Here is a 27,900-nt window from a genome sequence, read left to right on the forward strand (position 1 = left end):
TTTGCCAATGTTTCTATATTATCCAATAAATGCATAGTTGAGCGTTGTTTATCACAATCCTATACATCTATAGGTGTATTCTTTTTAGTTTGACAAAATCTTGGAGACTTAGATATCCTTTTTGTTTAGGACAGTTACTATATAACAATTGAAACCAACCTCTCTGTAACGACCGGTAACTTTGAAAGGATAAAAATGGAAGCTGCAGAATGTAGAGTTGAGCTTTGTTTATAACAAACCTACCTTTATGCTATTTGAAATCAATGTAATCCCCTATTGCATTGATTTCAAATATTTTGAGATTTTTGCTGGTGGAATAAGAATCATAGGCCATGAAACCAAACTGGAAGTCATCATAGAGAAGCCGGAAACTTTGAAGTAGACATAAGACTAGTTGCTGAGATTGTGATAGACGATGATGAGCCCTTGATCATAAGACATTGGAAGGGTGTTAGACTCAATGCAAAAGTAGTTAAACTTGGCTCCTTTTTACCACAACATCTCACTTTTTCAGCCGCCTCAATGTGAAAATAGCTAAACTTGACTTCTTTTTTTCACAGCATCCAACTTTTCATTCGCGCTAATTTGAATGTAGCCATTTTTTTTTTCAAATGAATCTAATATATATTATTTTTCTTGTCTTTTATATAATTTCATGCAAATGAATTTTTATATTTACCCTTACATTATCATTAGATTTGAATAATACTAGTGATGGACGAAAATGAACACTACACACATAATTCATGGACTATTTGAAATCACCATTAAGTTTACTATTATAGCACAGGACAAATAAATCATTTTTTCTTTAATAGTTTTTTAGAATAAAACCACAAACTATTATATAATCAAAAATAAAAGAGGGTCTAGTATCAAATCAAAACCGACTAGCGATAAAACACTAGCATTATGAATAGACAGATTTTGACACACTATATTCAAGCTTGTATGCATTATTATTAGATATAAATACATGCAAGTGATTAAAATTACGAGTTGGAGACGAAAAAATAATTTCATTACCCACGCAGGTGTAGGGTGCGTGTAGGGAATGCAGGAGTAGGGTGAACTGGTGAAGGATATATCCTCCATCCATCCACCCTACCCGGTCCATTGCCATTCCTACCTACCCAAATGGTAAATAATTTTCAGTACCATTTTATTTCATTAAACTAACTGTGCGGTTAGTGCAACACAAAAACCAATCAATGGAAAGTTGTAAAGGAATGCCAAAATTTTCAGTGAATGAAGACGCTAATACATACTACACTCAAGGTGTGGTGAATGCTACAGCCACTGGGGTTCTCAGTCTCACTAATTATATATCTTCTTCGCTTCGTCACATACCATACACAGTGCTGAAACAGTGTGGCATATACAACCTGCTACCTAATCCTCAAACATTCCTTCATCTGACAACCTAGAAGATTCAGTACCATTGACATGAGGTTGGGTGGAAAAATCGTCACCCGGGCCTCCTAGTATGCTGTAATCAAAGTCGTCATCATCACTGTCGTCCTCATACGTCTCTTCATTGGCTTCATCTTCCATCTTCTGCCCAAGACCTTGGGCTTCCCTCTGCATCTGCTGCTTAATGGCTTCCTCATAAGACATTTCATACCAAACAGTACCATTTCCAACTATGGATTTATTGTAGGCATCTGTTGCTCGCTCCTGCTTGCTCCTCTCTGAATTCTTTGGTTCTCCCCAATAGTCATACCGATATAGTGGGCTTTCAGGATCATATTCATCCTTCCCTAAAATGCTAGGATCAATATACCTGCCAGGTTCATCTACTGGAAGCCCAAGTGCTTTACGGCTGCAAGAGCATCATTCAAGCTTATCATTATAATAAAAGCATTCACAAGATTCGGCTCCTCTATTGATGGCTGATTAGAATTAATAACTTCAGCAGCATTTCATTCATAGACACACAAATACAAGTAATGCTGATACTAGATGAAAATGAAGATGATGGCATGTACCTAACACCCAAAATAATGAAAGATGCCAAACTCTTAAAACCCTTGGCATGTTATGGTGGTTCCTAGCTATGAGTTACTCGAATGCAATAAATATATAGATAGTTGATCCCAGATTAAGAATTGTACTTTTTTCTTTTTTCTAGCCTTTCTAGGTGGTCTTCCTCACCCCCAATAAGCAGATTGTCTATCTTGTAACATATAGACATTTTTTCATGTTTCTTTAATTGATCATGTCCCACCCTTCAATCTTGGGACCAGGGGTGCATGGGGCAAGTGAGGTGGTCTTTACTTTTCTTTTCTTCCTATGAGTGTGAGGTTGGGTCTGCAAGAGAAAAGAAGGTAATACCAGCTAATATCTCTGAGAAGAGCCTCTCTTTCCTCCAATGATCGACGCCAATGGATAAAGTCATATTCATCCATTTCGACATTACGTCTCAACTTGGTAATTTGGTATCGTTCTCCTCGTTCTTTTGCTTCTTTACTCATCTTAATATGATGCTGCATTATGAAAGAAAACAAGATGAATCCACATATAAGACCAAAATAATCCACTTTGGTTAAGTTGCCCATGAAATCTCAGCTACACTTTGCATTAACTTTTCCTAAAAATAGTACATAAATGTCACAAGGGTTATACATTTAATTTTAATTTGAAATCAATAGTTCTTAAGCCAATAAGACACTGCTCATAAAGTTGATGTACAGGTTACACCAAATATTAGATCTATTCCAGTTATGGAAAAGAAGAGAGTCAAGTTTACTACCAACCTGGCGCTCAATAAGGGCAGCTTCTAAGTCAAGATCCTTAACACTTACTTTCTGCCAGAAAAGGTAAGATCAGTGTCAAATAGATTCATCACCAAATACACAAAATGGATTAATGAGAGAAGTGCATACCACAATCATTTTTGGAAGTAGAGAATTCTGGTAATAAGTTTTGGTGTACTCAACACTGTTTTCTTTGCTATATTCTTCACTATCAGTTAACTCAGTCAGCTTTTTGCCCTCATATTTATCAGGATTAGACTCCATGTCATCCAAAATCAATTGTTCAGCATTATGGATCTGCCATAACTGCATCATGGATAAAGATACATATAAATATATCAACCAATTGTCTCATATTTCCATGGTAAGAAAATAAAAGCAGAGAGTTGGAACACATTGATCATCTGATGAGATGGCTAACACAGCCATAATCTGGTGGATGTCACGAGTTAGTCTCAAAAGTGGGAAATGTTAAATTGAGCTCAAAACAACCAGTATTAAGTCTAAGGTTTGTGTCCTTGTTACCTAGATTCTCATCTTCAGTATGAAGAATGTATTCAACAACTTATCTGTAGGTTTCAACTCTTAAACCAGATATGCTAACTAAAATAAAAACTAAAGATAACTGAACTAAGCAAAATGAAGATAAGAAATGACTAAAGATTCATAATAAGAAGAGCTACGCTAAATGGCAAAACTACCTTCTGAACATAAGGGTGATTTGATAACAATGGTTGTTCTTCCACTTTAATTCCAGGGTCTTTCCTAGGAATAGGAGGTCTTCCACAATCACGCTGCAACACAAGTATGAAGTGAAAGTAGATATTTAAGTGAAAACGTTTAAGCAACAAAAAAAAAAAAAAAAGAACAGAAAATGCATGCATAATTGGGATTTGGGACCTAAAAGCACTTAAAATCATGTACCAATTTTTTTTAAGAAGCTTCAGGTTTATGCTAATAAATGCAAGGGTTGGCAAGAATATCAAAATGTGGGAGAGATTGATGTCCGCGTTGAAGATAACAACATTAAAGTTCTTATTAAACTTGGAAACAACTGTGATCAAAGTTCAAATAGATTCAATACTTTCAATGCTGAACATAACTTATAGGAATGACATACTATCTAACAGTTTATACATGAAAAATTGGCTGGCAGTTCTGAACAGTTGAAATTGATGCAACTACAATAGCTAGAAGCTCACATGAGATTTCAAGTGGAAAGATTACGTATTATTATGCCTTTGTTCTATCATACTCCGTATCAAGGATGACAGCTTTAGTTCTAATTGAAATCTAGAGCACTGTATATATTACTATACCAAAATCAATAAGTAAATATAAATGAGAAAATGCAGAAAATATTCCACCACCCCTTTTTAGATTTGCTTTCATGTACAAGCTTTAACTTCAATTTCAGATGCTGTTCCATGGGAAATGAATCTAAATTTGGAAAACTAGATTTATGATTAGTGGAAAAATGATGTATGATTTATATCTTGTTCACACAGTAGAGGTACTCACACGTAATTCATCTGGATTTGTATCTTCATCACGGTGAAATATTGGCGGAGAATCAAATCTATTGAAGCTGCATGCATCAATACACATGAAGCAAGTCAGCAAATATGACAACCTTTCAAAAAATCACTTATTGACATGCAATGTAGAGAGTTTAGTCAATAGTATGGAGGAGAAGAATCTTGTATTTTGCAAGTGAATACACATTAGTGCAATAGTGCATAAACTTGGACACACTTTAATTTTTTATGTTAACACTTGGGCTCCCTTCTTGCAAAAATTACACACACCCATTAATGGTCCTTGAACATAAAATGAGTTCTCTTATTTTTCCCACAATAAGAAAACATTAAATTTAAATTGAATATTCAAATCTCTTTTCTAGTCATCCATTTTCAATTATTAGTAAAAAAAAAAAATGCTTCTTAATCTTTCACACATATGATAAAAAGTAATCCCTTCGTCCAAAAATAAATGCATGACATGGATAACTAGAGTGGACTTAAGTTATATACAATTCAATATTTTTGTAATACTTAATTTAGTTTTAGTGAATAAATTTTATATACATAAAAAGTAAAAACTACATTAAAAGTTATATTGAACACAAAAAGGTGAATTAGAAAATTATAAGAAATTGTTAAAGTAAATACGCCAAAAATGAAGAGTTGATTTGACCAATGAATATGTATATATTGTGTGAAATTACGGAATTATCTAAACATGAATAAAAGGAACTAAAAAGAAGCAATGAACTAGTGAACTACTAACTTATATGCTTTTCAGAAATTTCAGTAATTTGTTGAAAAAGCAGGGTCCAAGTGTTACTGTCAAAACCTCAGGGGGATCAACTAGACCACGGTATTCATATAGGCAAAGAATTTATTATCACTAGATGAAAGAATCTTACATTAGATGATCTATATTTGGATCAACAAAGCGCATCTCAATTGGGAACCTAAACCGATAAGGATCTCTTTTTGCCTGTGAAAGGAAGAAATCACATAAATGCACAGTTATATTACCAATATAACAATAAAAATAATAATAATAATAATAACAATAACAATAATAATAATAATTATTATTATTATTATTATTAATTTATTAATTAATTAGGTATCTTAAACAGTATTTAGAATTTTCCAGAACAAAACAATTTAAAATGAAAAGCATTTCAAAATGGAGTTCTACTCAAAGAACTCAGCTATAATTGCATTGAGAGAAAACGAACAAATAAAACCTTGCAAGTAAAATTGTACAATTAGAAAAAATATTGATAGATATCATTCAAATTAGGTTAATGTCACCCACCAGAATTTCAACAATGACAGGCATACCAACTTTTATGTGATGTCGGATCCAGAACCAGTCATTTCTCTTTATAGGAACCCACCTGGAAGGCATTTTAAAATACAAAATAAAAAGAAAACAAAATTTACTACTGCATTATGAATTTCAAACAAATACATCAAGTATGAACATCATCATATAAAATTTCCACAAATATAAAGGATATAAATCCCTTATTCTATAAGACACTACGGGTTGAGCTCCTAAAAATAAAAGAAAAAATAAAAAGTTGTAGACTAAAATTAAATTTTCATGGAAATATTAAAAAAATAACTGTATGTGGACATTTGGTGTAAGCAAATATGTATAGATGAAATTGGGAACAAGAAAAAGCCTGGAATGGGAATTCTACTCTAGAAGCAGATATTCTCATAGCTCCTGAGGTAGTAGCGTTGGATTTCACAAGTGCCTTCAAGAGTCAAGACCAGATTATTTTTCTATGTCATGTTGGCGCTACAGCATGAATATAGGCATGCACTTTGCAACTTGCATAAAGCAATGAAGTTTCCAAATCACAAAACATTGTTCAACTTTAAACCCAATGCAGTGTACTTAGGTTTTGTCTTGTACTCTTTACTCACAAAAGTTTTGCAATGACTTCCCTATAGCAGCAAGACGGATAGGGCAAGTTCATCCTACATTCAACATTTCTTAACATACTTCTAATAATAAAAAAGTGTAAAACAAGAAATATAAAAAGATTTCTATCCATTGAATGCTTCCATGTGCACAGATTAGGAAAGTAATCAGAAGCTTACCCATCGTGGACACCCCCAATATCTACAAATGCCCCTTGATAAAGGTGTACAGCAGTCACTTTACCTGCACAAATCTGAAAAAAGATTTCACTAAGCTTACAATTTTATTAACAATCACATGATATCAATTGTATTACTCTGTATTTAATAATATTCAAGTAAAGAATCCTGGGTTCAACTTAAATTAACCCATGACTTTTTTCAGCCCTACACCACTCGCCATCACTCTCGACACCCTAAAAATTAAATAAATACAGAAGTGCACCAGAAAATAACAAACTTCAAGTCTGTGAAAATGAAGTACAGAATAGCTCATCATTTTAGCACAAGTGACCAAAAGTAAACCTTTCCCTATTTTTAACTACAATTCTTATCTGTGAAAATAATCTTTAATTATCTTAATTATCTTATTCTTGTATAGCCTATTACTTAACAAATCCGTGAATGTGGCAAGAAAAATATGTATTGAATAAAGTCAACTGTGTAAAGTTAAAAACATAAGCAAAAGGAATACAGAGGAGAATTACAAGGAAGAATAACTCACTTGTCCTGGGTAAAAAAAGGGAAGTTCATACTGCCAAAAAAAAAAAAAAAAAAAAAAGGGTCAGGTATGATAAATGTGTTAATATGAATTGCAAAACCATGGAGACAATATGAGGAATATCATCTATCGAACCATTCCCTCCTCATAATCCTTTCCTCTTTTCCTTCTACCAGGATAGTAGTCTTGGTCATACTGCACACAAATTAGAAAACATGACTTGAGTAACTCCCACAAAGTGCTGCATAATAATCCTAGCTAATAATATCCAAAATTTTAAAAATAAATGAGTCCTGCCCAATTAGCCACAGTCCCTTTACTCTAGAACAAAATGTTGCGTCAGCAAGCATAATGAAAGACGAATGAAAAACTTCTGAATCCACCTACCTTATATGACTCCTTTTCCAATCTATCCTTGTTAGCGGCTACCCATTCTTTGTACTGTTTCAAGAACACACTATACCTCTCCAAGTTCATGTCATCAGTTTCCGTGAGAACCATCTCCTCCACTTCACTATAGTCAACCCGTTGTGCCATCATCTTGTGCGCCTCCCTAATGAACTCCAGCTCCTTCCGATCCACCTCCCATCCCCTGGGAGGCCAATCCCGAGGCGGCACGTGGCGGACCACCAGCGGCCCGGCCCACGACGTTGTGAGAGGCTCGGGGATTTCTCCCTTTATCTCGAACTGCTTAGCGAGGTACTCGTCTTCCGTCAACCCCATCTCCTCAATTTTCTTCTTCCGGTAATTAGGATTTAGCATTTTGAAGGCTTCGATGGCCTCCGGCGACTGAAGCGGGACCTCCTCTCCCTCGTTGAGGGATTTCCGAGCGAAATCAGCTTCCGGAGTGAGGATTTCCTCCCAGGGAGCCCAGCCTCGCTCGATCCAGTTGCGGCGTCGAGCATCATCTTCGGATTCTTTCTCTTTTGGCCTGAAGGACTGGAGAAAGGCTTCGTCGTCTTCGCCGACCGGGAATTCGTCGGACTTGTAGCAGTTAGCGGAGGTGAGGATAGGTTTGGCGGCAAGGGGGGTGGGAAACAATTGGAGGCGAAGATGGGGTTTTGGGAGGGTTTTAGGCTTAGGCGATGAAAATGTGAAGAAGAAGAAAGAGGAAGGAGTTTGCAGAGACTGCATTCTTGTGCTAAGTATAATTGGATAAACTTGGTTCTGTTAGTTAAAAGATAACGGGCAAATGCTGCTAAGATAAAACCGGCTATTTCAAAATTATTTCTATATAATTTCAAATTTTACTTCCGGAGCATTAAAAAAATATTTTTAAAAGGGGAGAAAAATTGAGGGCCCGTAAGAAAAAAAAAATTCTAGAAAATATTTCTTAAAAATGGTTTTTGAAAAATAAATAATTTTTTGAAAATAAATTGCTTGAATTTGATAGTTATTTTTTATAATTTGGTTTTCAAAGATTTCTGAGCAATAATAGCAAAATAGGATAATTCGTGACATGTTGGAGTGTTTTAGTCATAACTATGTTATACGATGTCCAAATGGGGTGGTTCAGGAGTCAATGAAAAGTTAAGAAAGTCCTCTACAACTTTTGTGTTGAATTAAGTAGACAACAATAATAACTAGAACTTGTAGATTTGGAGTATTAACATTGTTTTTTTTTTCCTTGATAGGACTCTAATGGTTTCGTTTGGAAAGCAAGAAAATAAGCCATTTTTTAGAAAATATTTTTCTTTTCCATGTTAGGTTGCACAACAGAAAACTATCTTTGTGTGTTTAGTTCATTTTCTGAAAAATGAGTAAAATTGTATAATTAAACGTTTTAACAATTTTATTAGAATATAAAAATATTTATAATAATATTAAATGTAATATTATTTATTAAAATTTAAAAAACTAGTTTCCGCTGCAAACACTGGTCCAAGCCTAACCCAGTCGGCCAAAATGGTTTCCAAGCATAAACCAGTCAGCTAGACTGGTTTTCATATGGCAAGAAAAAGAAGAAGTTGTTTTGGTGTAGCAAGAATAAGATGAGAGTAGAATGACGTGAGGAAGAGGTGGTCTCAGTGCTTGGTAGAGAGGGGAGAGAACTTGGAAGAATTTGGAAAATGACTTAACTAAACAAAGGGGAAGTCATTTTCCTGAAAATTTAATGTATTTTTTTATTGACTAAGACATGATTTTTCTTTAACTTTAAGTTTTCTACGAAAAACCTGGAAAATGATTTTCAGAAATCAATATTTGAGTTTCCAAACACGTACACCCTAAATGTATGTGAAGAGTAGTTTGTGTATGTTTTTTTTTTTCTTTCCTTATTTGTTCAACTGATTAATTATTTGAGAAAAATTAACGAAAATAACTTAAATTAGCTAATAAGGAGAAAAAGTAAATAAATAAAAATGACCTCAAGGGAAATGCTTTGAAGGGGGATTTGAGGGAAATTGCAAAATTTCTATTAATCCTTAATCAATCCATCTGGTCATGGACTCATGGGTGAAAAGAGTCATCTACCCGGTAATAATTGAAGATGGAAAAGTGTATTTAGAAAGAAATAAGAACCAAAACGTTATTTTCTCTGAATTTTATAAAACTTTTGTCAAATTTTATCAATTTTAAGTAGTCATTGGTTAAAAAGAGTCACCAAAATAACAATTAAATGGTGAAAATTTGGTTTTGATAAAATTTAAGAACTGAATTACCCGTTATAAAACAATTCAAATGTTATTTCCTTAAAAGATATTGTGAAGAAAAGTTATATATTCTTTTGGTGCATGTATATTTTTTTCACAAAATTTGAGATGTGCCCTTTCCATAATCTTTACTTCTAGCTAGACTGCATAAAGGAGAGAATTGAACAAACCTTCTTGGAGGATGGATGGGTATGGGTAATCTTTGTGTGACGCGGGTATGAAGCAGTGACTTTCGAGCTTCACGCAAAGATCCATTTACGAAGAACTTAGCAGATTCCTAGGATGCACACAAACCAAGGCCAACATTTGCACCAATATGTCCCCTATAAGACCATTCCTCCGACAATTAAGAATGTCAAGAATCAAACAACTCACCAAATAGTACTTCCACTCTCATGGAGACTCAACTCCGAACCACTCTCCCATGCGCGTTCACGGCACTCGCCCTGTTTCTCGTATTTCTCATCACCCCATGCAACGCCTTAAATGAAACGGTTCTGGTGAGCGAAGCCGCGAGCGGGGAAGGCAAATGGCAACTCCTCCTGGAAAACACCGGAGTTGTGGCCATGCACATGGCGCTCACTCACCGGAACACCGTCGTGTTCTTCGACCAGCGGGGCTCCGGCGGGTCGGGGTACCAGCTCAGGCGCCGCTTCAACGGGACTAGATGCAAGGGCTCCCGAGAAGACCTGTCGGATCCGTCTTGCTACGCGCATTCCGTCGAGTACGACCTCCTGAACAACACCATCCGCCCCCTCCGTTTCATCTCCGACACGTGGTGCTCCTCCGGGACGATTCTCAGCAACGGGACCATCATGCAGACCGGCGGGTACCGCGACGGGTCCAAGCGGATCCAGTTTTTTTCCCCGTGTGTTGACAGGATGTGTAATTGGCGGCCTGGGAGAAAGCATTTGGCTGACGAGAGATGGTACGCTTCTAATCAGATCCTCCCGGGGAAAAACGACAGAGTTATTATAGTAGGTGGGAAAAGAGCTTTCACGTTTGAATTCGTACCAAGATTCCCGAACATGCCGAAATCCACGGACCTTCCGTTTCTTCACCAGACCTACGAAAGAAATTCCGGCGGGAACAATCTTTATCCTTTTCTCCATCTTTCTTCCGACGGGTATCTCTTCATTTTCGCCAACCGTGATTCTATTCTGTTCAACTATAGAAAAAACAAAGTGGTGAAGAAGTTCCCACGGATGCCCGGGGAGGGCTCCCGGAGCTATCCGAGCACCGGGTCGTCCGTTATTCTCCCGTTGGACCACAAAAACCGTTTCCAGAGAGTGGAGGTGATGATATGCGGCGGGGCGACCGCGGGGGCGTATGCAGAGGCGAAACAGGGGAGATACGTGGAAGGGCAGAAGAGCTGCGGGAGAATGGTGATTACTGGGAACAAACATAAGTGGAACATGGAGAACATGCCCGGGCCGAGGCTGATGAACGACATGGTGATTCTCCCGACCGGGCAGATTCTAATCATTAACGGCGTCAAGCGGGGCTGCGCGGGCTGGGGAAACGGGGCCAGCCCTGCTTTCGAGCCCTACATTTACAGCCCGGGAAAAACCGTCGGGAAACGCTTCTCCGTCCTCAGGGCGACCAAAATCGCGCGGATGTATCACTCCACCGCGACGCTCCTCCCCGACGGGCGCGTTTTAGTCGCCGGGAGCAACCCCAACGACGGCTACTTTTTCACCAACGTTCCCCACCCGACCGAGCTCCGATTGCAGGCCTTCGTGCCCGACTACATGGACAGGCAATACGACAACCAGAGACCCAAAAACGTGACGGTTTCCGTCGACGGGTCCCCCGGCGCCGTGGTCACCTACGGGAAGCCATTTCGGGTGCGTTTCTGGCTAGACAAGAAGAGGCCGAGCAACGACTTGGATTTCAGTGCGTACTCGCCTCCATTTACTACGCATTCAATAGCCATGAACCAAAGAATGCTGAAGCTCAAGTGCAGAAGTATGGAAAGGGGTGATAATGGAATGGTGAATGCTGTGGTGGAGGCTCCGCCGTCGCCGATGGTTGCGCCGGCGGGGTATTATATGCTCACCGTTGTGCACGGGGGAATTCCCAGCATTTCCCATTGGGTTAAGTTCATGAATGCTGCGTCATTCTAAACGTTTCAATCATTTAACCTAATAATATATGTAATTGTTGTTTTAAAATTCGCTTTATGTATTATTTGATAATCAAATAACTAATGAGCAAACTGCAATTGCAAAATTATTTTGAGACTTGATAATTATTAGTAAAAAAAAAAAAAAAAACTTCTTACATTAAATATTATACAAATCACAACTCACAAGAAATATTACACCAGCATTGGCATCATCTATAGGATTCCATTGATCAAAAGGCCCTCATCATTTATTTGAGTTTGAGAAGTAGAGAATATTTCTCTATATATTTTTTTGTGTGTCTATTGTTCTATAATCAAAGCATTTGTGTAACATTTCATCATTCAGTTTCTTTGTTATGGTTTTATTGTCTAATTGATAGGCTAGACCAACCAACCTCGATCACAATAGATCGAACAGAGTTGACAAAATATGAAATCACAACACTCCACTGAACCCCCCAAGTCCAACAAGCTAAGAGGTCTATTATATTCAAAATTTGAAGCATCAATGAACAGTAAATTTTGTGACAATGAGAATGGCTCGGAGGTATTCAAGAAGATCGATGACATCGATCAGATGAGTTTCGACAAATGGTAAAGGTGTTAATTAGACTTTGCAACTGAAAAGTATGTGGTTAAAAATCAAACTTACTAAAAGAATAATCATTTGGAACTTCCAGATTACAACGGCAGAATCAACAATCCAATATGTAATAGGAAATACTTTCTCTTCTACTTGTCCCAAACCCACTAGTGGGATAACATATATAATAAGCAATGTAACGACCCAGTTTTAATTGTTTGGGGAGGAAAAAAAAAGGCTGATTATAGACTTGGTCCAAAAGAAGACTCCACTAAAAGTGTCCTCATCAACAATCCTAGCAATAGTTACCACCTCAGAAAGTGGAGTTTGGGGTCATGAGTATACTCCAAAATGAAATGGATATATAAGACATTTGAATTGGTGGGAGAGGCCTCACTGATCCCATCAGACTCTTAGTAGTCTTGCCATGGATAACGCAAATGGTGTTTCCTTCAATTTCTAACTCAATCTCTTCAAAGTTGTTCTATATATATACACAAAATTAAGGGTAACTGATCGACTTAACTTTTTTCCACTTCAACCAATCTTTTTTCTGAAACTTTCCATCAAAATAAAGTGGTGTTCTTATTTTTTATCTGACCATTAATGGGCACTGTAGCTTGGGTATGCTGAATGCCATGATACTTAGCTTGCAGAATTCTCCAAACTATATATGTTGGTGTTAGCTTAATATTATAATTTTTTAATACAAATTTTATAAAAATTGTGTACATTATTATTAAAATTTATCACTCTAACGAATTGTGAAATATAACTTGACAACTTTTTTTTTTAATTATTTTTATTTAATAATATTTTAATATTAGACATGTATTTTTGTACATGGCGCTTACAAAATGCTAGGGTGTGTACGTGGCATTCGGATGACTATATAATGAGGCGAGTTGGTGAGTGTAAATTAATGTTTGGTCTTCCCTTTCACACTTCTTTATCAACTCCCCAATGAGACTGGAGAATTGAAGAATCCAATAAGTCATCAATCCATACAATTAATAAGTCTATTGTCAGCTGCCCAAATCTCACGTTGGGATTCACATTTACGCTGGAATTGCTTACAAGACCCTTCAAATTTGGTCTTTCATCAAAATGCATTCACTCCCCTATTTTCACGTAGTTACCATTACTTCCTCAACTAAAAATTTAAATTGATAATTAATTTTTTTTTATATTGTCTCTTGCCTATATATGCGTACCGATTACTTTTAAGTTCTAAATTTATATTACTCCATCCATCCCATTTTATGTGTCTGTTTCGGTTAATGAGACTTGACTGAAATTATTTTTAAGTCAATTTTTCATAATATTAAGTTTAGTATTAATATATAAAATTTATATATTTATAAACTACACTAAAAATAGTATTAAACACAAAAAATTAAATTTAAAAATAAGTAAAATATACTAAAGAAAATAAACAAAGAAGAAAGAGTTGATTTGATCAATGAATAGTAAGTAAAACAGATAAAATATAATGGGACAGAAGGAGTATTAGATTACAAAAATCTTAACGAATATGATATGCTTCTTAATAAAGTTAAAATATTGTTTTATTTCTAAATTTTATGAACTTCCTATGTCATATATGCAACTTGCAATTTATTTAATTACTTCTATTTTGAAACATATTAGTTTGCTATTATCATACTGGATGACATGACCACATCATAATTGCCCATGTTTATGTAAATAATTATTTTAAGAAATATCGTTAAGATCAGTTGTATTTAAAAAAAAAAATATCTTTAAGAAGAATTATATCTAATTGACCCAGAAAAGCATTCCCAACAAAAATCCAAAGCACTTTACTAATATTCAGACTTGGTTAATGTTTTAATTAATCGCTTAGCTTATTATTAAATTATGTTCATTGAGAAACATCTAAACATGCATGCATGATCCCATAACCATTCAACTTTTCAATCATAATATTTGTTTATTCTAAAGACTACTCTATAGTTCACTAATTCTTCACACACACACACATATATATATAAAAGGTTAATACAATTTATTGTAAAGGTAATAAATTAAATAGGGAAGTCCTATATGTGTTAATCACACAGTTGGTTTGATAACTACAAGGTTTCCAATTTGACTTTCTAAGAGAGTGATAAGATGAGCTTCAATTAGAATGCATTTTCAGATAGTGAATGTAACAGGGAAAAAGTAAAGGAAATAAATTTAAGAATTTTGATGGGTACTGTTTAATGTGATGGGACAAATGTAATGCAGTCTAAATTTCGCAAAGAATACAACACAGGTTGGAAGGTCGCCAGTCAATAGTGCAATTTTCCACACGGTCGGAGACTCATGCTATCAAAGGAATATTATATTGACTGAAAAATACAAAGTAATTTTCATTTACTTCAATTATTTATTTATTTATTTATTTTATTCCCTATTCTAAAATGTAAAAATAAACGTATTCTTTTTCTTTTTTGTCCAATTTTTCATTTTCCTATTTTCTTTTCTCTAATTTTTTTTATTTGTACCGAAAAAAATTAAGAAAATATAAGCATTGTTTGATAACATATTAGCGTATTAGCTAATTGTGGCTTATTTGACCACTTTTTGATTTTGTTAAACTGAACGCTGAAATTCAAAAGGATAACACGTGAGATCGTCTCATGGGTCTTAATAAGAGATGTGTTAGATATTTGATTAATGGCTTGGATCCTTAACATCATTAATCAAACATTTGACCCGTCTCACGAATTGAGACTCGTGAGACGATCTCACGCAATTTTTTGCCAGTCTTTTCAATTAGCTTTTTGAGAAAAGAAATTATACCAAACAGCTATCAGCTAACAACTAATTTACCAACCAACTTTCTACAATCAACTAATGTTATCAACTAAGCATATCTTCTAATCCAAACAGCTAACTCAATCAGCTAAGAGTCATTTACCCAACAGAGCCTATAATAAAGATGAGAGGTATTGATATAGTTAGAATGTTAGATATATTATTATTATTATTATTATTATTATTATTATTTTATCGTATTTGAGTCAATTGGCCACTAGAAAAATGTGGCGTTCTGTTGCTATAAAAGACAGAGGAATGGCCATTCAAACCACCGGAAAATTTTGCAGAATGGCCTTCCGTTCTTCCCTATCTCTCTTCTTGATTTTCACTTTAATCTTTGCTGCTCAGGCAAGACTAAGCCTCTACCCCCCAGGCCACGATGCACTTATTCTACTTCAAAAAGGCCTGGGCGTTTATACCCAAAACCAAAACACTGATCTTCAAAATCCATGTTACGGCCATGGAGTCTTCTGCGAAAAGCGGGTTGCTAACAATTCCAGCGTGCTGAGAGTTGTGCGTATAGTGTACGAGAACAAGCAGACAAGGGGAAATCTTTCTCCGGCCATAGGGAGGCTGTCAGAGATCAGAGAGCTCTCTCTTCCCAACAACGGACTCGTCGGAAACATCCCGCCTCAGATCCTTCTTTGCAAGAAGCTGGAAGTCCTGAACCTGAAAAGAAACAAATTTTCCGGCCAAGTCCCGGCGGAACTCTCGGCTTTGATCCGCCTCCGGGTTCTCGACCTTTCCTCAAATAAGCTTTCTGGGAACTTGAATTTCCTCAAATACTTCCCTAACCTGGAAAAACTATCCCTAGCGGATAACCTCTTCACTGGGAAAATCCCCCCCTCCTTGAAATCCTTCAGAAACCTCCGTTTCTTCAATGTTTCTGGCAACAGTTTGCTCGAAGGCCCAATCCCAAAATTGACCCAATTGGAGTACTTATCTGCGGATTCCACACAATCCTATAATCCGCTTCCAAAGCGTTATGTTTTGGCCGAGAGAAGAAAACCCAACATTACTACTGCAATGGCACCTTCATCATCAGCACCCGCACCCGCACCAGAATCACCCACAGATGCCCACCACCACCACAAGAAGAAACGAAAGGTTGCTGGATGGATGCTGGGCTTCCTAGCCGGGGCAATCGCCGGGACTTTAAGCGGCTTCATAAGCTCAGTTCTGTTCAAGCTCTTCATGGTTTACCTGGGCCGTGACAAGAAAGACTCAGGGATAACTCTGTTCAGTTCCATTATAAAAAAAGCAGAGGACCTGTCTTTCCTGGAGAAAGAAGACGGGCTAGCCGAGCTTGAGTTGATAGGAAGAGGAGGGTGTGGGCATGTATACAAAGCAGAGATTCCTGGATTAATGATAGCCATCAAGAAAATAGACCAACCCCACAAGGAAGCCGCGGAGCTGACTCAAGAAGACACCAAGGAGCTCCACAAAAAGATGCGTCAGATCAAATCAGAGATCAAAATCGTGGGCCAAATCCGGCATAGAAATCTCCTCCCTCTCTTAGCACACGTGCCCAATAAGGACTGCCATTACCTCATCTACGAATACATGAAAAACGGAAGCCTTCAAGATGTCCTGGAGAAAGTTTCCCAGGGAAACGCGGACCTGGATTGGATAAACCGGCACAGGATTGCGCTGGGGATAGCGGCGGGATTGGAATATCTCCATTCCCATTCCGAGCGGATAACCCACCGGGACTTAAAACCCGCCAATATCCTCCTGGACGACGACATGGAAGCCCGGATTACCGATTTCGGGCTGGCGAAGGCGGTGCCGGAGGCTTTTACGCACGTGACCACCTCCGTGGTGGCGGGGACGCCGGGGTTCATCGCGCCGGAGTATCAAAAGACGTTTAAGTTCACGGAGAAGTGCGATATATACAGCTTCGGGGTGTTGTTGGCTGTTCTGGTGATAGGAAAGCTCCCATCCCATGAATTCTTCCAATCCACAACGGAGCTTTTTCTGGTGAAATGGTTGAGGAGTCAGATGGTTTCGGATGATCCGAAGAGGGCAATAGATCCTAAACTCATGGGAAATGGGTACGAGGATCAGATGCTTTTAGTTCTGAGGATTGCTTGCTTTTGCACTCTAGAAAATCCCAAAGAAAGGCCCAGCAGCAAGGATGTACGGTGCATGTTATCCCAGATTCAGCACTAATAACCAACTCCCACACTTTTATGTTCTTAGCATATATGCATCTTTACTTTTGATTTTGAGTTCAACTATATACTTCATAGGGCTAATCAAAACAGCCATTTCACTTGTTAAAAATAAATGTAATGTATATTTTGATGTTATATATGTTGCCCTTGTGGTCTTATTTGTTACAAGTCGTACCAAATAGTTTGGTATTACGAAATTGTTTTAAATATAAACCTTCTATTTGTAAAATATTAAGTTATGGAGCTTGCCATTTCTTCATTACGCTCTGTTTGGTATGCATAGCTAAAAGCTGAAACTTGAAAAGTTAGTAGCTAATAAACTAATTAAAATTAGAGTGTATGGAAGATTAATTGATTGTTGAATTAGTTATAAGTGTAAAAAGGCGTAAATGAATAAACTAAGATATTATGATTTTGATTAATGAAGTGTAGATTGTGTTATTTTTGTAAATTAATAATGAAAAAAAATAAAATTAACAAACCATAGTTTATTTTGAAACGCTATTTAGAGTAGTGTTTCACAGTTTAAAATAAGTTCTATTAAACATAGTCTCCGCGTGAGGTTATTTCAATTTAATTACCTTTTAATTCATGGCACAAGAAGATTTACAACTGCATCCCGGCCAAGTCCCAAATTTGTCTTCATATTAGCAAATGCACTGCTCCAGAAAAGGCGAAGGAAATCCCAATGGAATTTAAGCGAACTAATTGTATCAAGAAGCGAGTCAACGATATGATTTTGAGAAAATATAATTTAATTAATTAATTAATACGTAAAATAATGACAAATGAGATATTCAGTACCACAATGGCACAATCTAAGAAAAAGCGAAAGAAATTCCCTGTGGGTGGGAAGAAAACAAGTGGAAAATATTACTTATATTTCAAGAGTATACATATGAAACCTATATTGATAATGTTGTCAATTAACCTATTGATAATGTTGTCAATTAACCTAAAGCAAGAAACAATAAGAGGTTTTTATCAAATTGCTCGGTGCCTCAGCATAGAATATAATGTTGTCAATTAACTTTATATTTTTCTTATGGGTTGTTCTATAGGAGAAGATATATTTTTGCTTTTCAGAATTCTCTGCAAGACTTCCTCCCATTTAACTCCTTATATTTTCATCAGTGTCCCAGAAACAATGGGAATCTTATCTAAGAAGATGATTGCCATGCCTAGTAAAACACTCATTATTAAGCAACATGATTGACTTCTATAAAGAATAAACTCAACTCCTATGTCGCCTATTCAACTTCTTTTGCTACTTTAAATGTCTCTCATCGAACTTCTACCGTACGCAATAAACAAATAAAATAATAAAATCTACATTAAGTTTTTCGCAATATCACTAACAATATTCAAACATACATTGAGAACTAGCTAGGTTTAGATCTTGGGCAAAGATGCATGGACATAAAATATGGGAAGAACGTAGGGGTACAAAATACGCCTACTTTGGTGAAGGGACATTGGTTATTAGACTCACAAGCCACATTACTATGGACCCTAAGATCCAGCATACTGCAAAAAGGACCAAGAAACCTGCCAAAATGGTGGCTAAAGGAGGGCCCTGGGGCACATTATCGCCTTTTGTTGCATATGATCCTTTTGAGGGATTAGGGTTTGATGCAAAAACTTGAAATGGCTTCTGTTTTAGATGCAACCAATCAGAGCTCCTTAACCTAAATGGAACAACAATAATAGCTAAGGTTACATATCATTACACTAATTGCTTAGGAAAAGATTTCAGGTCTAGAAATGTAAGACATTTTGCCTCTTACTCAGTTACACCAAGATCCAAATAGGTATGTACATCGTTAACATATTGATCATGCCATATGTATGCAAATGATGAAACAGAACATCGCAAACCACAGTGTATATCCCAACCATGCAGGTTTAGGAAGTAACATGAAAACATATACCTTAGAGTGCAAAGCAATTTAGACTTAGAAATAGCAATATACTATGCATTAAACTGTTACTTTGCAGTAACTTACTCAATATTTTGAGCAAACCAAACAAATCTTCAGTTTATTTCAAAATTTTACTAGGCTCTTCTTACACGATATGCTGTTGATAGCATTCAAATGGACATATAAATCTTAAGGGGCAATTGGGCATTATTTATAGAACATGTAGATTGTTAGAAATAATTCATCTCATTTGTTAAGGATGAATATGAAATAAATTGTATCAATCACTAAAAAACTAGTGCTTCAATAGGGTATGAATAGCAGCCTAAAGGTCTTCATCCCATCCAATTATGAAAACGGATACTCCTATACAGCTATACTATTATTAGTTATGACTTATACCATGCACCAAGCAAACAATTATGGCTAGTGATCAATTTAACATCACAAGACTGAACTTTTCATGATATAGCTTGATAATATTAGGTTTACGGTTTACCATTGAACATCAGTAATTTTTCCATGTCCCAGCACTCTTAACAAGACTATGTGAACATGGTGCATAAATATTTTGGTGTCATATATGGTTCACAGTATAATTTGCCCTTGCAAGTGAATAGTACAGACAAGCTTAATATTCACTTTTTATTCATGTATTGTTTGTGTAACACTGTGACTGTAGATTAACATAGTGACTTCCTTCTCCATTTTCACTACTAGGTCCCAACCCCCCACCCTCCCTCTCTTTCTGTAGTACATTTGATAGATATAATAGAATATGAAAGCTGATTTGCAGGGTAGAAATACATCAATGAATATTATTCCAGATTATAGTAATAACAAGGAATCCAATCGCTGACTACCAGATAGCATTTTGAAATTACTGCTAGAACATCAAGTAACACTTTTTACAGTTTTGGAAAATATAATTTGTATATTCAAATATCGAATTTATCAGTATCAAAATTAAGTCCAAATTTAATAAACCAGACTGCCAAAAACAGTTTCTACCGCACATAAAAATGAGATTAGACCGGCAAGGACAAAAATCAGGAATATCTACAAGCACCTGATAGTGTGAAAAGCAAAGTGAGTTGTACCTAAAATTGAAATGGATAGACTGCGCAATGCGTCGAGGAGTCAATCGGAAGATGAAGGGACTCTCCGGTCTGCTGCCTCCTCCGGCGGTCGAACGGTGAAGAATAGGAAGAATCGAGGAAGAGTAGGAGGATGAAGCGCGAGCACCAAAGCAGTGGAGAGAAGCCATTCTTTCCTAGCTCGAATAGTACAAGAGACTGAAAGAGTGAATGAAATGAGTGATTCACCGTCAACGCTTGCCGGGCCCAAAAACTTATAAACAGAAAAAGGTTAATCACCTTTTGGTCCTTCAGTTATTCTTAATGACTAATGTAGTCTCTAATTTTTAATTTTAACTAATTTAAATATTAAATTATTTAAAATATTGTCAACTAAATTTTTTAATGATCAAATTGATGAAATTTAAAAATAAGAAAATTACCATTTTAGTTCATCGAAAGTATTTAATTGATGAAATTTTAAACAATTAGAGAATTAAATTAGTTGAATTGAGAATTATGAACTACATTCAAAGTTGAAAAACAATTAAAGGATCAAAATGATGATTTTCACACACAAAAAATGATTTATTAGGGAAATTGTAACAACTAACAAGCAATGTGCCGTAAAATGCTCTTTTAATTATTGTTTTGTATGGATTTATGGACACACTAGTTATATAATGTAGGGTTTATTGACGGAAAATCTAAATTTTTGGTACACCAAAACACGATAAATTTACTCTAAATGTCACATCAAAAGGAATATTTTAATGTTAAATTTATTTATTTACAACCCATCATACCAAATATTATTTTATATTAAAATAATTTAGTTTTTCAAAATTTAAAATCTTATTAATTCAAATTTAATTAGTTTAATATAAAATATAATATGTGATGTAAATAATAATATTTTAGTACAATTTAATTTTTGATGTAATCATTTAAATTTTGTTAAAATTATGTTTTTATATAATTTAATTTTTAATTAATCTATATTTAATATTAGTCTTGTTTAATTGTCTTGATTAAATTTTTCAAATGATATAATTTATGTTTGATAATATAAAATTTATGTATAAGTATTTAACAAAATTTATAAACACTACACAAAAATAAAATAAATGATACAAAAGGATTTGTTTAAAACAATGACAAAATAGGAATAACAAATTAAAGCAAGAATGACATAGATGGATAGTATTGTGCCATATTTGACACAACATTGTTCACAATCGGCAAAATTTTGTCATTTTCGGGACTTCATTGAAGCAAAAAACACCATTTTTTTAATCGTTTTGTCATTTTATCATCTCTGATAGAGTAAATTGTTTTGGGTCGGGTAAATATGACCAAAAACTCTATTATAGGTGAAATAATATAGTTGGGAGGTTAAATAAAGGCCCAATCATATGAGGTCGGGAAGATTAATAGATGTGGTTGCTGTGACTGAAAAAATAATTAAGGATCGACCATGTTAGATGGGGAGACTCTAAGTATAGTGATGTAGGTTGGGAGCCAAAAATTCCCTTCTAAGTGCAATAAATGTCCTATATATAGAGGAAAAGAAAGGACGCATGTCGGGTGACCGGCATGTGTTTCACGTGTCCTTAGAGTTTTGACACGTGGTGGGATGCTTGGAGACCGGGAGGTCTACTAATCAATGAGACCGATAGGTCGAGTAACAATGACACCGAGAGGTCTACTAATTAATGAGATCGAATGTCTATTAATAAATAAGACAAGGAGATAGATCTATTAGAGTATTAGTACATGAAACTGGGAAGTAGGTTGTGCTCGTGAGTGCATTACGATTGGGCAATACATTATGGTCAGGAAGTGCATTATGATCAAAAAATGCACTATTGGGGTTGGAAAATACACTAGTGAGCTTCGTAGATCAAGTGGGTCGCCCTATATCCCTATCAATCTCCATTTGAGATGCTTTTAGTCACAATTATAACGTAAGGTTGCTAAGTTAACTGTTCAACCAACTGAGTTGCCTGAGGCGCACCTAACCTTTTGGTTTTCTTTTTATTATATTTTTTAAAAATTTATATTTGTTTTTTTTCCTCTCCTCTCACTTTTTCTTTCCTAATCACACTTACAAAAACTTCTCAATAACCGTGAAATAACCCCATTGATAAGGATGATGCTCTTATTCCCTCTAAATTCCCGTGTATACCAAGCATTGGAATTGAAATACCTATTAATTTTATTCATGCGAACCAAACATTAGAATTTGAACTCCACTTTATTCCTATATTATTTTTTCCCCATGAAATAGCAATTCTTTTCCTACATAATTCTTTTTCTCCAACCAAACGCCCCATAAGGGGGTGTTTGGTTGGATGTAATTTGGCTGTAATGGAATTGCAATTCAATGAAATGAATTGCCCAATTACGTTGTTTGGTTGGAGGGCAAATGTTGAATTGCAATTCATGGGGTACCCCCATGAATTACAATTCGTTGGATAGGGGAAAAATTGTTAGTGTAAAGACAATTTTGCCCCTGCAATAATACCATTTGTCTTTTTTTTTTCTTTTTTTTTTTAAAATCATCATCATTATTATTATTATTATTATTATTATTATTACATAAGTGCATTTCAGTCATTGTATCACTTATTCCCTTTCTATTCCCTTAATATTATAATATTATTCATGCATACCAAAATTATATCGTGGACCGCGGTCCACAATGGATTGTGGATTGCGCATCAAAACGACGTCGTTTTGATTAATGAAAACAGACATATGAAACCACCTTCATTACGCGCCATTCACTTTCAGTTCATATACACTGCAGTTATATTTCAACACAACTGCAGTTACATTTCGATATAACTACAGTTTCATTCGATAATATAAAAACACAAATGTGAAACTGTTACTCAGTATCAGTTCATATACATTACAGTTACATTTCAACACAATTACAGTTAAATTTTGATAAAACTACAGTTTCATTCGATAATATAAAACACAAATGTAAAACTGTTATTCAGTATCAGTTCATATACACTGCAGTTACATTTCGACACAACTACAGTTACATTTCGATATAACTATAGTTTCACTCGATAATATAAAAACAAATGCAAGACACTATCTTTTGAGATTACCAGTAGTATCAGTGACCACGGTATAATGATGGACCAAACACTGTAATTAAAATTCATACTTTATTCCTACTTTATTTATTTATTTTTTATTCCTGCCTTATTCTTTTTCCATTGAGTAACAATTTCTTTAATCTGTAATTCCTCCCTTCCAACTGTAAAATCCCAATTCCTAAAGCCCTGTTCGTATTTCGTAAGTCATAACCCTCGTTCTGTTTTCAAAAAAAAAAATAAAATTCCGTCCTCTTCTCTGGCGTCTGGCCTCTGGCTCCCGGTCCCCCCCACCCCCCCCTTTTTAAATTTTATTTATTTTTGTTTCTCAGCACACTTGTTTTGGGAGTCCTAACTCATAAGTTTTGGCTTATTTCTGTATACCGAACTTGCTCTTCATTCATCCATCCAGCTTTTGTCCAACACTTCACCAAGATTTCTATTTTCAGCTGTCCAATATGCGCCCTCCTATACCCAGATTTTTCCATTGGAATCTGGGTTGCACCACAAATTTCAATCTGGTATGTAGCTTAGTCTTTCTCTTACTCTAATTTTTAAAAAAAATGTTCCATGTTTACTCATTTTGTTCTTCTTTTCTCCTGTTTTGGGTTAGTGGTTAACTAGGTTTAGTTGGTTCTTACAATAAAGAAATTTTTTGGAATTGAATCAATTGACCAACGTATATACTTTCTGTTTGTATATCCATGGATTGTGGTTCTCAACTCCCCAAGACAGTCTTTTCCTGATAAGAGCAGATGTTGAAACTTGAAACTTGTCTAATATGGAGCATATAGATCGAGTTACTATGGGTTGAACTCTTTGTAGAATTTTTCAAATGTTTTGTCCTTGTTGTTCACTACTTTTAACAATCTTACCTCCCTCCTAGTAAAGCTTAAGTTCAGACACTCTTTATCTGCTTTGTCTTATTCTTATATGAGTGTCTATGTGTATATTACAACCATATTTCAATTTCTCTAATGTTAGCCCGGTTGGGTTTGATGTAAAGATTGCTGATTGGTTAAATTGTTGATTTCTAACTGGATACTTGTAATGGTTAACTGCCAGAGGAATTGTGCTACAAGATTGCTGTTTCAATCTATACACACCAATGCACAGGGCTCCATTGGTCATTATGTAGACAATTCTTTGCTAAAAACTTACTCGACTTCATCATATGAAATATTGCCAGAAGATGGTACATCCAATATGTTGGTTGATACCTTTGGAAGGCTGCATACTTATTTGAGGATTTCCTTGACTGAACGCTGCAATTTAAGGTGCCAGTATTGCATGCCGGCTGATGGGGTTGAACTCACTCCTAACCCGCAACTTTTAACACGGAGTGAAATTATTCGCCTAGCGAATTTGTTTGTCAGCTCCGGAGTGGATAAAATTCGTTTGACTGGTGGAGAGCCAACAATCCGGAAGGATTTTGAGGATATTTGCCTAGAGCTTTCAAATTTGAAGGGACTAAGGACTCTTGCCGTAACTACAAATGGGATTACTTTAGCAAGAAAGCTTGCTCGAATAAAAGAATGTGGAGTTAATTTGGTTAACATTAGCTTGGACACGTTGGTTCCAGCGAAGTTTGAATTCATGACTAGACGCAAAGGACATGAAAGGGTGATGGAGTCTATTCGGACTGCAATAGATGTTGGTTATAATCCTGTTAAAGTAAGGTCTCTTCTCTGTATGGTAATCATCTTGGTCTGTGACAAAGAACTTAGTTCTGAATTCTTGGATTTCCATTCGCCCAGGTGAATTGTGTGGTTATGCGTGGATTCAATGATGATGAGATTTGTGATTTCATAGAGTTGACACGTGATAAACCAATCAATGTCCGGTTTATTGAGTTTATGCCTTTTGATGGGAATGTTTGGAATGCCAAGAAGCTTGTACCGTATAAGGAGATGTTGGACATAGCGGTAAGGTAGAATTTTGGCATTAGATCTATAATTTATTTGGTCCTTTTCACATTGCCTAAACTGTTAAATATTAATGAACAGGTTAAACGATTTACAGGGCTTCAAAGAATTAAGGATCATCCAACGGAGACAGCTAAGAATTTCAGTATAGATGGGCATCAGGGCAGAGTTTCCTTCATTACATCAATGACAGAGCACTTTTGTGCTGGTTGCAACAGGTTGAGGCTTTTGGCAGACGGGAATTTTAAAGTCTGCCTTTTTGGTCCCTCAGAGGTGAGCCGTTATCGCTCTCCAGTCAATCATACACCAAACACCACTCTCTATGATCTAAAAGCCTCAACCTGTTAAATATTAACACCTAAGGATTTACTTAGTGTCATATTTTCCACAGAGAAATCACAGGCAAAGTTTTTTCATAAAAACTTCTATGCTTCTTCATGCCCAGGTTAGCTTGAGGGATCCCATTCGTTGTGGTGCTGACGATGATGAACTAAGGCAGATTATTGGTGCTGCAGTAAGTATTTATTTAATTTTTTCTCAAGACAAATTCATGTACTTTCCATTTTCCGAAGACATCTGCAGCAATATTCTTCGTCATGTGCTGCCTTTTCATTCAGAGATTTTTCAGTTATGCCTTTTCATTGATCTCCTTATCCATTTCTTCTTCCTCGTCAGATCAAAAGGAAAAAGGCTTCTCATGCTGGAATGTTTGACATAGCAAAAACACCGAACAGACCAATGATACATATCGGTGGCTGAGGCTAATTATCATTCATATGCATAAGTTCAAAATGCTCCCTTCTGTTAATGACAGTCTGTGTTTAGCGTACAAATTTTCTGCTTTATTCCGAGGAGAGTGCAATCATATCATCTTTCTGCTTATGCATCCATAAGCAATATAGATAACAAGATTTCATTCCATTTGCTTTTCACTGCCTTGAGATTATGATGTCTTACTTTGTTGTTCATTGCTGTTTGACTAATCTTTTACTCATAATCTAGACCTCCATTCCATACCTTTCAGTTATGTATATATAAGTTTGCTAAACTGCTGCTATTGATCTTTTTTGGAGAAGTATGGCTTTCTTGAAAGGAATTACAAATTTAATAAGGTAAAAGTAAGATCAGTTTTTGAAAGTGAAATTGAATCAATTTGAGAGAATATGGATTTATTTATTTAGTGACACTGACAGGTGGTTAGGACAACTCCTTCCTCTTGTCTTTTTTTCTTTTTATAGCTAAAGTTCAAATCAATCAATTTGAGAGTATTCTAAGGATGTATAAATAAATTTTAATTAGATTTAACTTTTTAAGTGAAGTCCATTGACATCTTCTTTAGTAAAATATTATTTAAATTTTTTTAGGTGAACCTGATTTAGATGGATTGAGAATAACTCGGAACCTGATTTTGATGGAATGAGAATATGTCTTTTCAAAATTCTTAAAGAGCATTGTAAATACGGGCAATTTATATTGTGGACTGCATCCATATGGTATTGTGGATCTTGAATTAAAACGATATCGTTTTGAATTTGAGTTTTAACAGATTATATAGTTTTTTTATTTCTCATGTTTCAACACAAATTTTAATTTATTCTAGGTACGAAGTCATTTTAATTTATTCTAGGTACGAAATCAATACTGTTAAGGTACAAAATTTCATAACACAAAATACAAAAGCTTACAACACAAGACACATACATATGCTATATATTTACTTATTCTCAAATTTGATTTATATAGATAATATATGTCTTATAGGTACATAATTTCATAATACAAGACATAAATTCATAAAATAAGCCACAATATGTTGTGTGTTACACAACTACTAATCTATTTCAAGTACAAAATCTATACATTTAAGGTACATAATTACATAACATGAGGCACAGAAACACATAACACAAGAGGCATGCACATGTTTTATATTTACTTTAGTTCAGGTACAAAATCAATATTCTTAACGTACAGAATTGTATAACGTGAGATATAGAAGCGCATAACACAAGACACATACAAATGCTTTACACTAAAAAAAAAAAAAAGTAACGTGAACTGAATAACAAACGATCGCCGTCAAAATTAAAATTCAAAACTACGTCGTTTAGGATCAGGGTCCACGGTATAACGATTGGTAAATACTCACGCACATTTTATGTGTCTAGTTCGATTAAAGAGGCTTGGAGTTTGACTGAAGTTATTTTTTATTTAATATCAATACATAAAATATTTTATAAATTTTTTTTAGTACTACTGACTTTGTTACAATGTAGTATCTGTTCATAGCTACTTTCTCAACCTACTGAAGCACAAAGAATCAATAGTTGCTCGAACCCACTCCCATCATCCATGTGAGAGTGTAAACCGGGACACCGGGTGCCACTAGACCACAAGGTATTTGACAAATTTTTTATAACATTAAAAATACTATTAAGCACAAAATAAAATTTAAAAATAATTAAAAGAATACTAAGAAAAATAATAAAAGAAAATACCCTTAAAATTTTAGATTTTGACATGTCTTAAACGGAGGGGTGACCGGCGTGAGGAATTTTGACACTAAA

General features: G+C 35.4%; 5 protein-coding genes across 6 annotated transcripts; 3 read left to right on the forward strand and 2 right to left on the reverse strand.

Moving 5' to 3' along the window:
- Positions 1-1,138: 1,138 nt before the first annotated feature.
- On the reverse strand, positions 1,139-8,099 carry LOC116010349 (protein PLASTID TRANSCRIPTIONALLY ACTIVE 10). Its single transcript, XM_031249715.1, has 12 exons — positions 7,314-8,099; positions 7,062-7,121; positions 6,930-6,959; positions 6,386-6,459; positions 5,589-5,670; positions 5,185-5,258; positions 4,278-4,344; positions 3,458-3,550; positions 2,886-3,062; positions 2,757-2,807; positions 2,335-2,486; positions 1,139-1,822 (listed from the first exon to the last, which is right to left on the reverse strand). Exons 1-12 carry the CDS (start codon positions 8,058-8,060, stop codon positions 1,393-1,395), a joined length of 2,037 nt encoding a protein of 678 aa, XP_031105575.1. The 5' UTR covers positions 8,061-8,099; the 3' UTR covers positions 1,139-1,392.
- A 1,860-nt stretch (positions 8,100-9,959) lies between these two features.
- On the forward strand, positions 9,960-11,703 carry LOC116010726 (aldehyde oxidase GLOX-like). Its single transcript, XM_031250240.1, has one exon. The coding sequence runs from the start codon at positions 9,973-9,975 to the stop codon at positions 11,701-11,703; it is 1,731 nt and encodes a 576-aa protein (XP_031106100.1). The 5' UTR covers positions 9,960-9,972.
- Positions 11,704-15,339: 3,636 nt separating this feature from the next.
- Positions 15,340-17,525, forward strand: LOC116010727 (leucine-rich repeat receptor-like serine/threonine/tyrosine-protein kinase SOBIR1). Its single transcript, XM_031250241.1, has one exon. It carries the CDS (start codon positions 15,340-15,342, stop codon positions 17,287-17,289), a length of 1,950 nt encoding a protein of 649 aa, XP_031106101.1. The 3' UTR covers positions 17,290-17,525.
- Positions 17,526-18,609: 1,084 nt separating this feature from the next.
- On the reverse strand, positions 18,610-20,524 carry LOC116011119. Its single transcript, XM_031250638.1, has 2 exons — positions 20,317-20,524; positions 18,610-18,982 (listed from the first exon to the last, which is right to left on the reverse strand). The coding sequence occupies exons 1-2, from the start codon at positions 20,481-20,483 to the stop codon at positions 18,751-18,753; spliced, it is 399 nt and encodes a 132-aa protein (XP_031106498.1). The 5' UTR covers positions 20,484-20,524; the 3' UTR covers positions 18,610-18,750.
- Positions 20,525-23,743: 3,219 nt separating this feature from the next.
- LOC116008469 (GTP 3',8-cyclase, mitochondrial) lies at positions 23,744-26,381 on the forward strand. Of its 2 annotated transcripts, none has more exons than XM_031248687.1 (6): positions 23,744-23,929; positions 24,474-25,082; positions 25,166-25,333; positions 25,415-25,606; positions 25,725-25,847; positions 26,009-26,381. In XM_031248687.1, exons 1-6 carry the CDS (start codon positions 23,867-23,869, stop codon positions 26,090-26,092), a joined length of 1,239 nt encoding a protein of 412 aa, XP_031104547.1. In that variant the 5' UTR covers positions 23,744-23,866; the 3' UTR covers positions 26,093-26,381. The 2 variants fall into 2 exon arrangements, with proteins under 2 accessions (XP_031104547.1, XP_031104548.1); XM_031248688.1 differs by having other exon boundaries at positions 23,747-23,929; positions 25,779-25,847.
- Positions 26,382-27,900: the final 1,519 nt, after the last annotated feature.

Source organism: Ipomoea triloba, chromosome 2 (genome assembly GCF_003576645.1).
Source record: "Ipomoea triloba cultivar NCNSP0323 chromosome 2, ASM357664v1".
Classification (NCBI taxonomy): domain Eukaryota; kingdom Viridiplantae; phylum Streptophyta; class Magnoliopsida; order Solanales; family Convolvulaceae; genus Ipomoea; species Ipomoea triloba.

Excerpts from the sequence above, each read along its gene's own strand:
- LOC116010349 (XM_031249715.1), bottom strand. The coding sequence starts at position 8,060 with ATGCAGTCTCTGCAAACTCCTTCCTCTTTCTTCTTCTTCACATTTTCA. Across the intron at positions 6,960-7,061 it reads AGGATTATGAGGAGGGAATG|TATGAACTTCCCTTTTTTTA; the intron begins GTTCGATAGATG and ends TTTTTTTGGCAG. Across the intron at positions 2,487-2,756 it reads CTGCCCTTATTGAGCGCCAG|CATCATATTAAGATGAGTAA; the intron begins GTTGGTAGTAAA and ends TTCATAATGCAG.
- LOC116010726 (XM_031250240.1), top strand. The coding sequence starts at position 9,973 with ATGGAGACTCAACTCCGAACCACTCTCCCATGCGCGTTCACGGCACTC.
- LOC116010727 (XM_031250241.1), top strand. The coding sequence starts at position 15,340 with ATGTGGCGTTCTGTTGCTATAAAAGACAGAGGAATGGCCATTCAAACC.
- LOC116011119 (XM_031250638.1), bottom strand. The coding sequence starts at position 20,483 with ATGGCTTCTCTCCACTGCTTTGGTGCTCGCGCTTCATCCTCCTACTCT. Across the intron at positions 18,983-20,316 it reads TCTATCCATTTCAATTTTAG|GTTAAGGAGCTCTGATTGGT; the intron begins GTACAACTCACT and ends TGTTCCATTTAG.
- LOC116008469 (XM_031248687.1), top strand. The coding sequence starts at position 23,867 with ATGCGCCCTCCTATACCCAGATTTTTCCATTGGAATCTGGGTTGCACC. Across the intron at positions 25,083-25,165 it reads TTGGTTATAATCCTGTTAAA|GTGAATTGTGTGGTTATGCG; the intron begins GTAAGGTCTCTT and ends CCATTCGCCCAG. Across the intron at positions 25,607-25,724 it reads GCCTTTTTGGTCCCTCAGAG|AGAAATCACAGGCAAAGTTT; the intron begins GTGAGCCGTTAT and ends TATTTTCCACAG.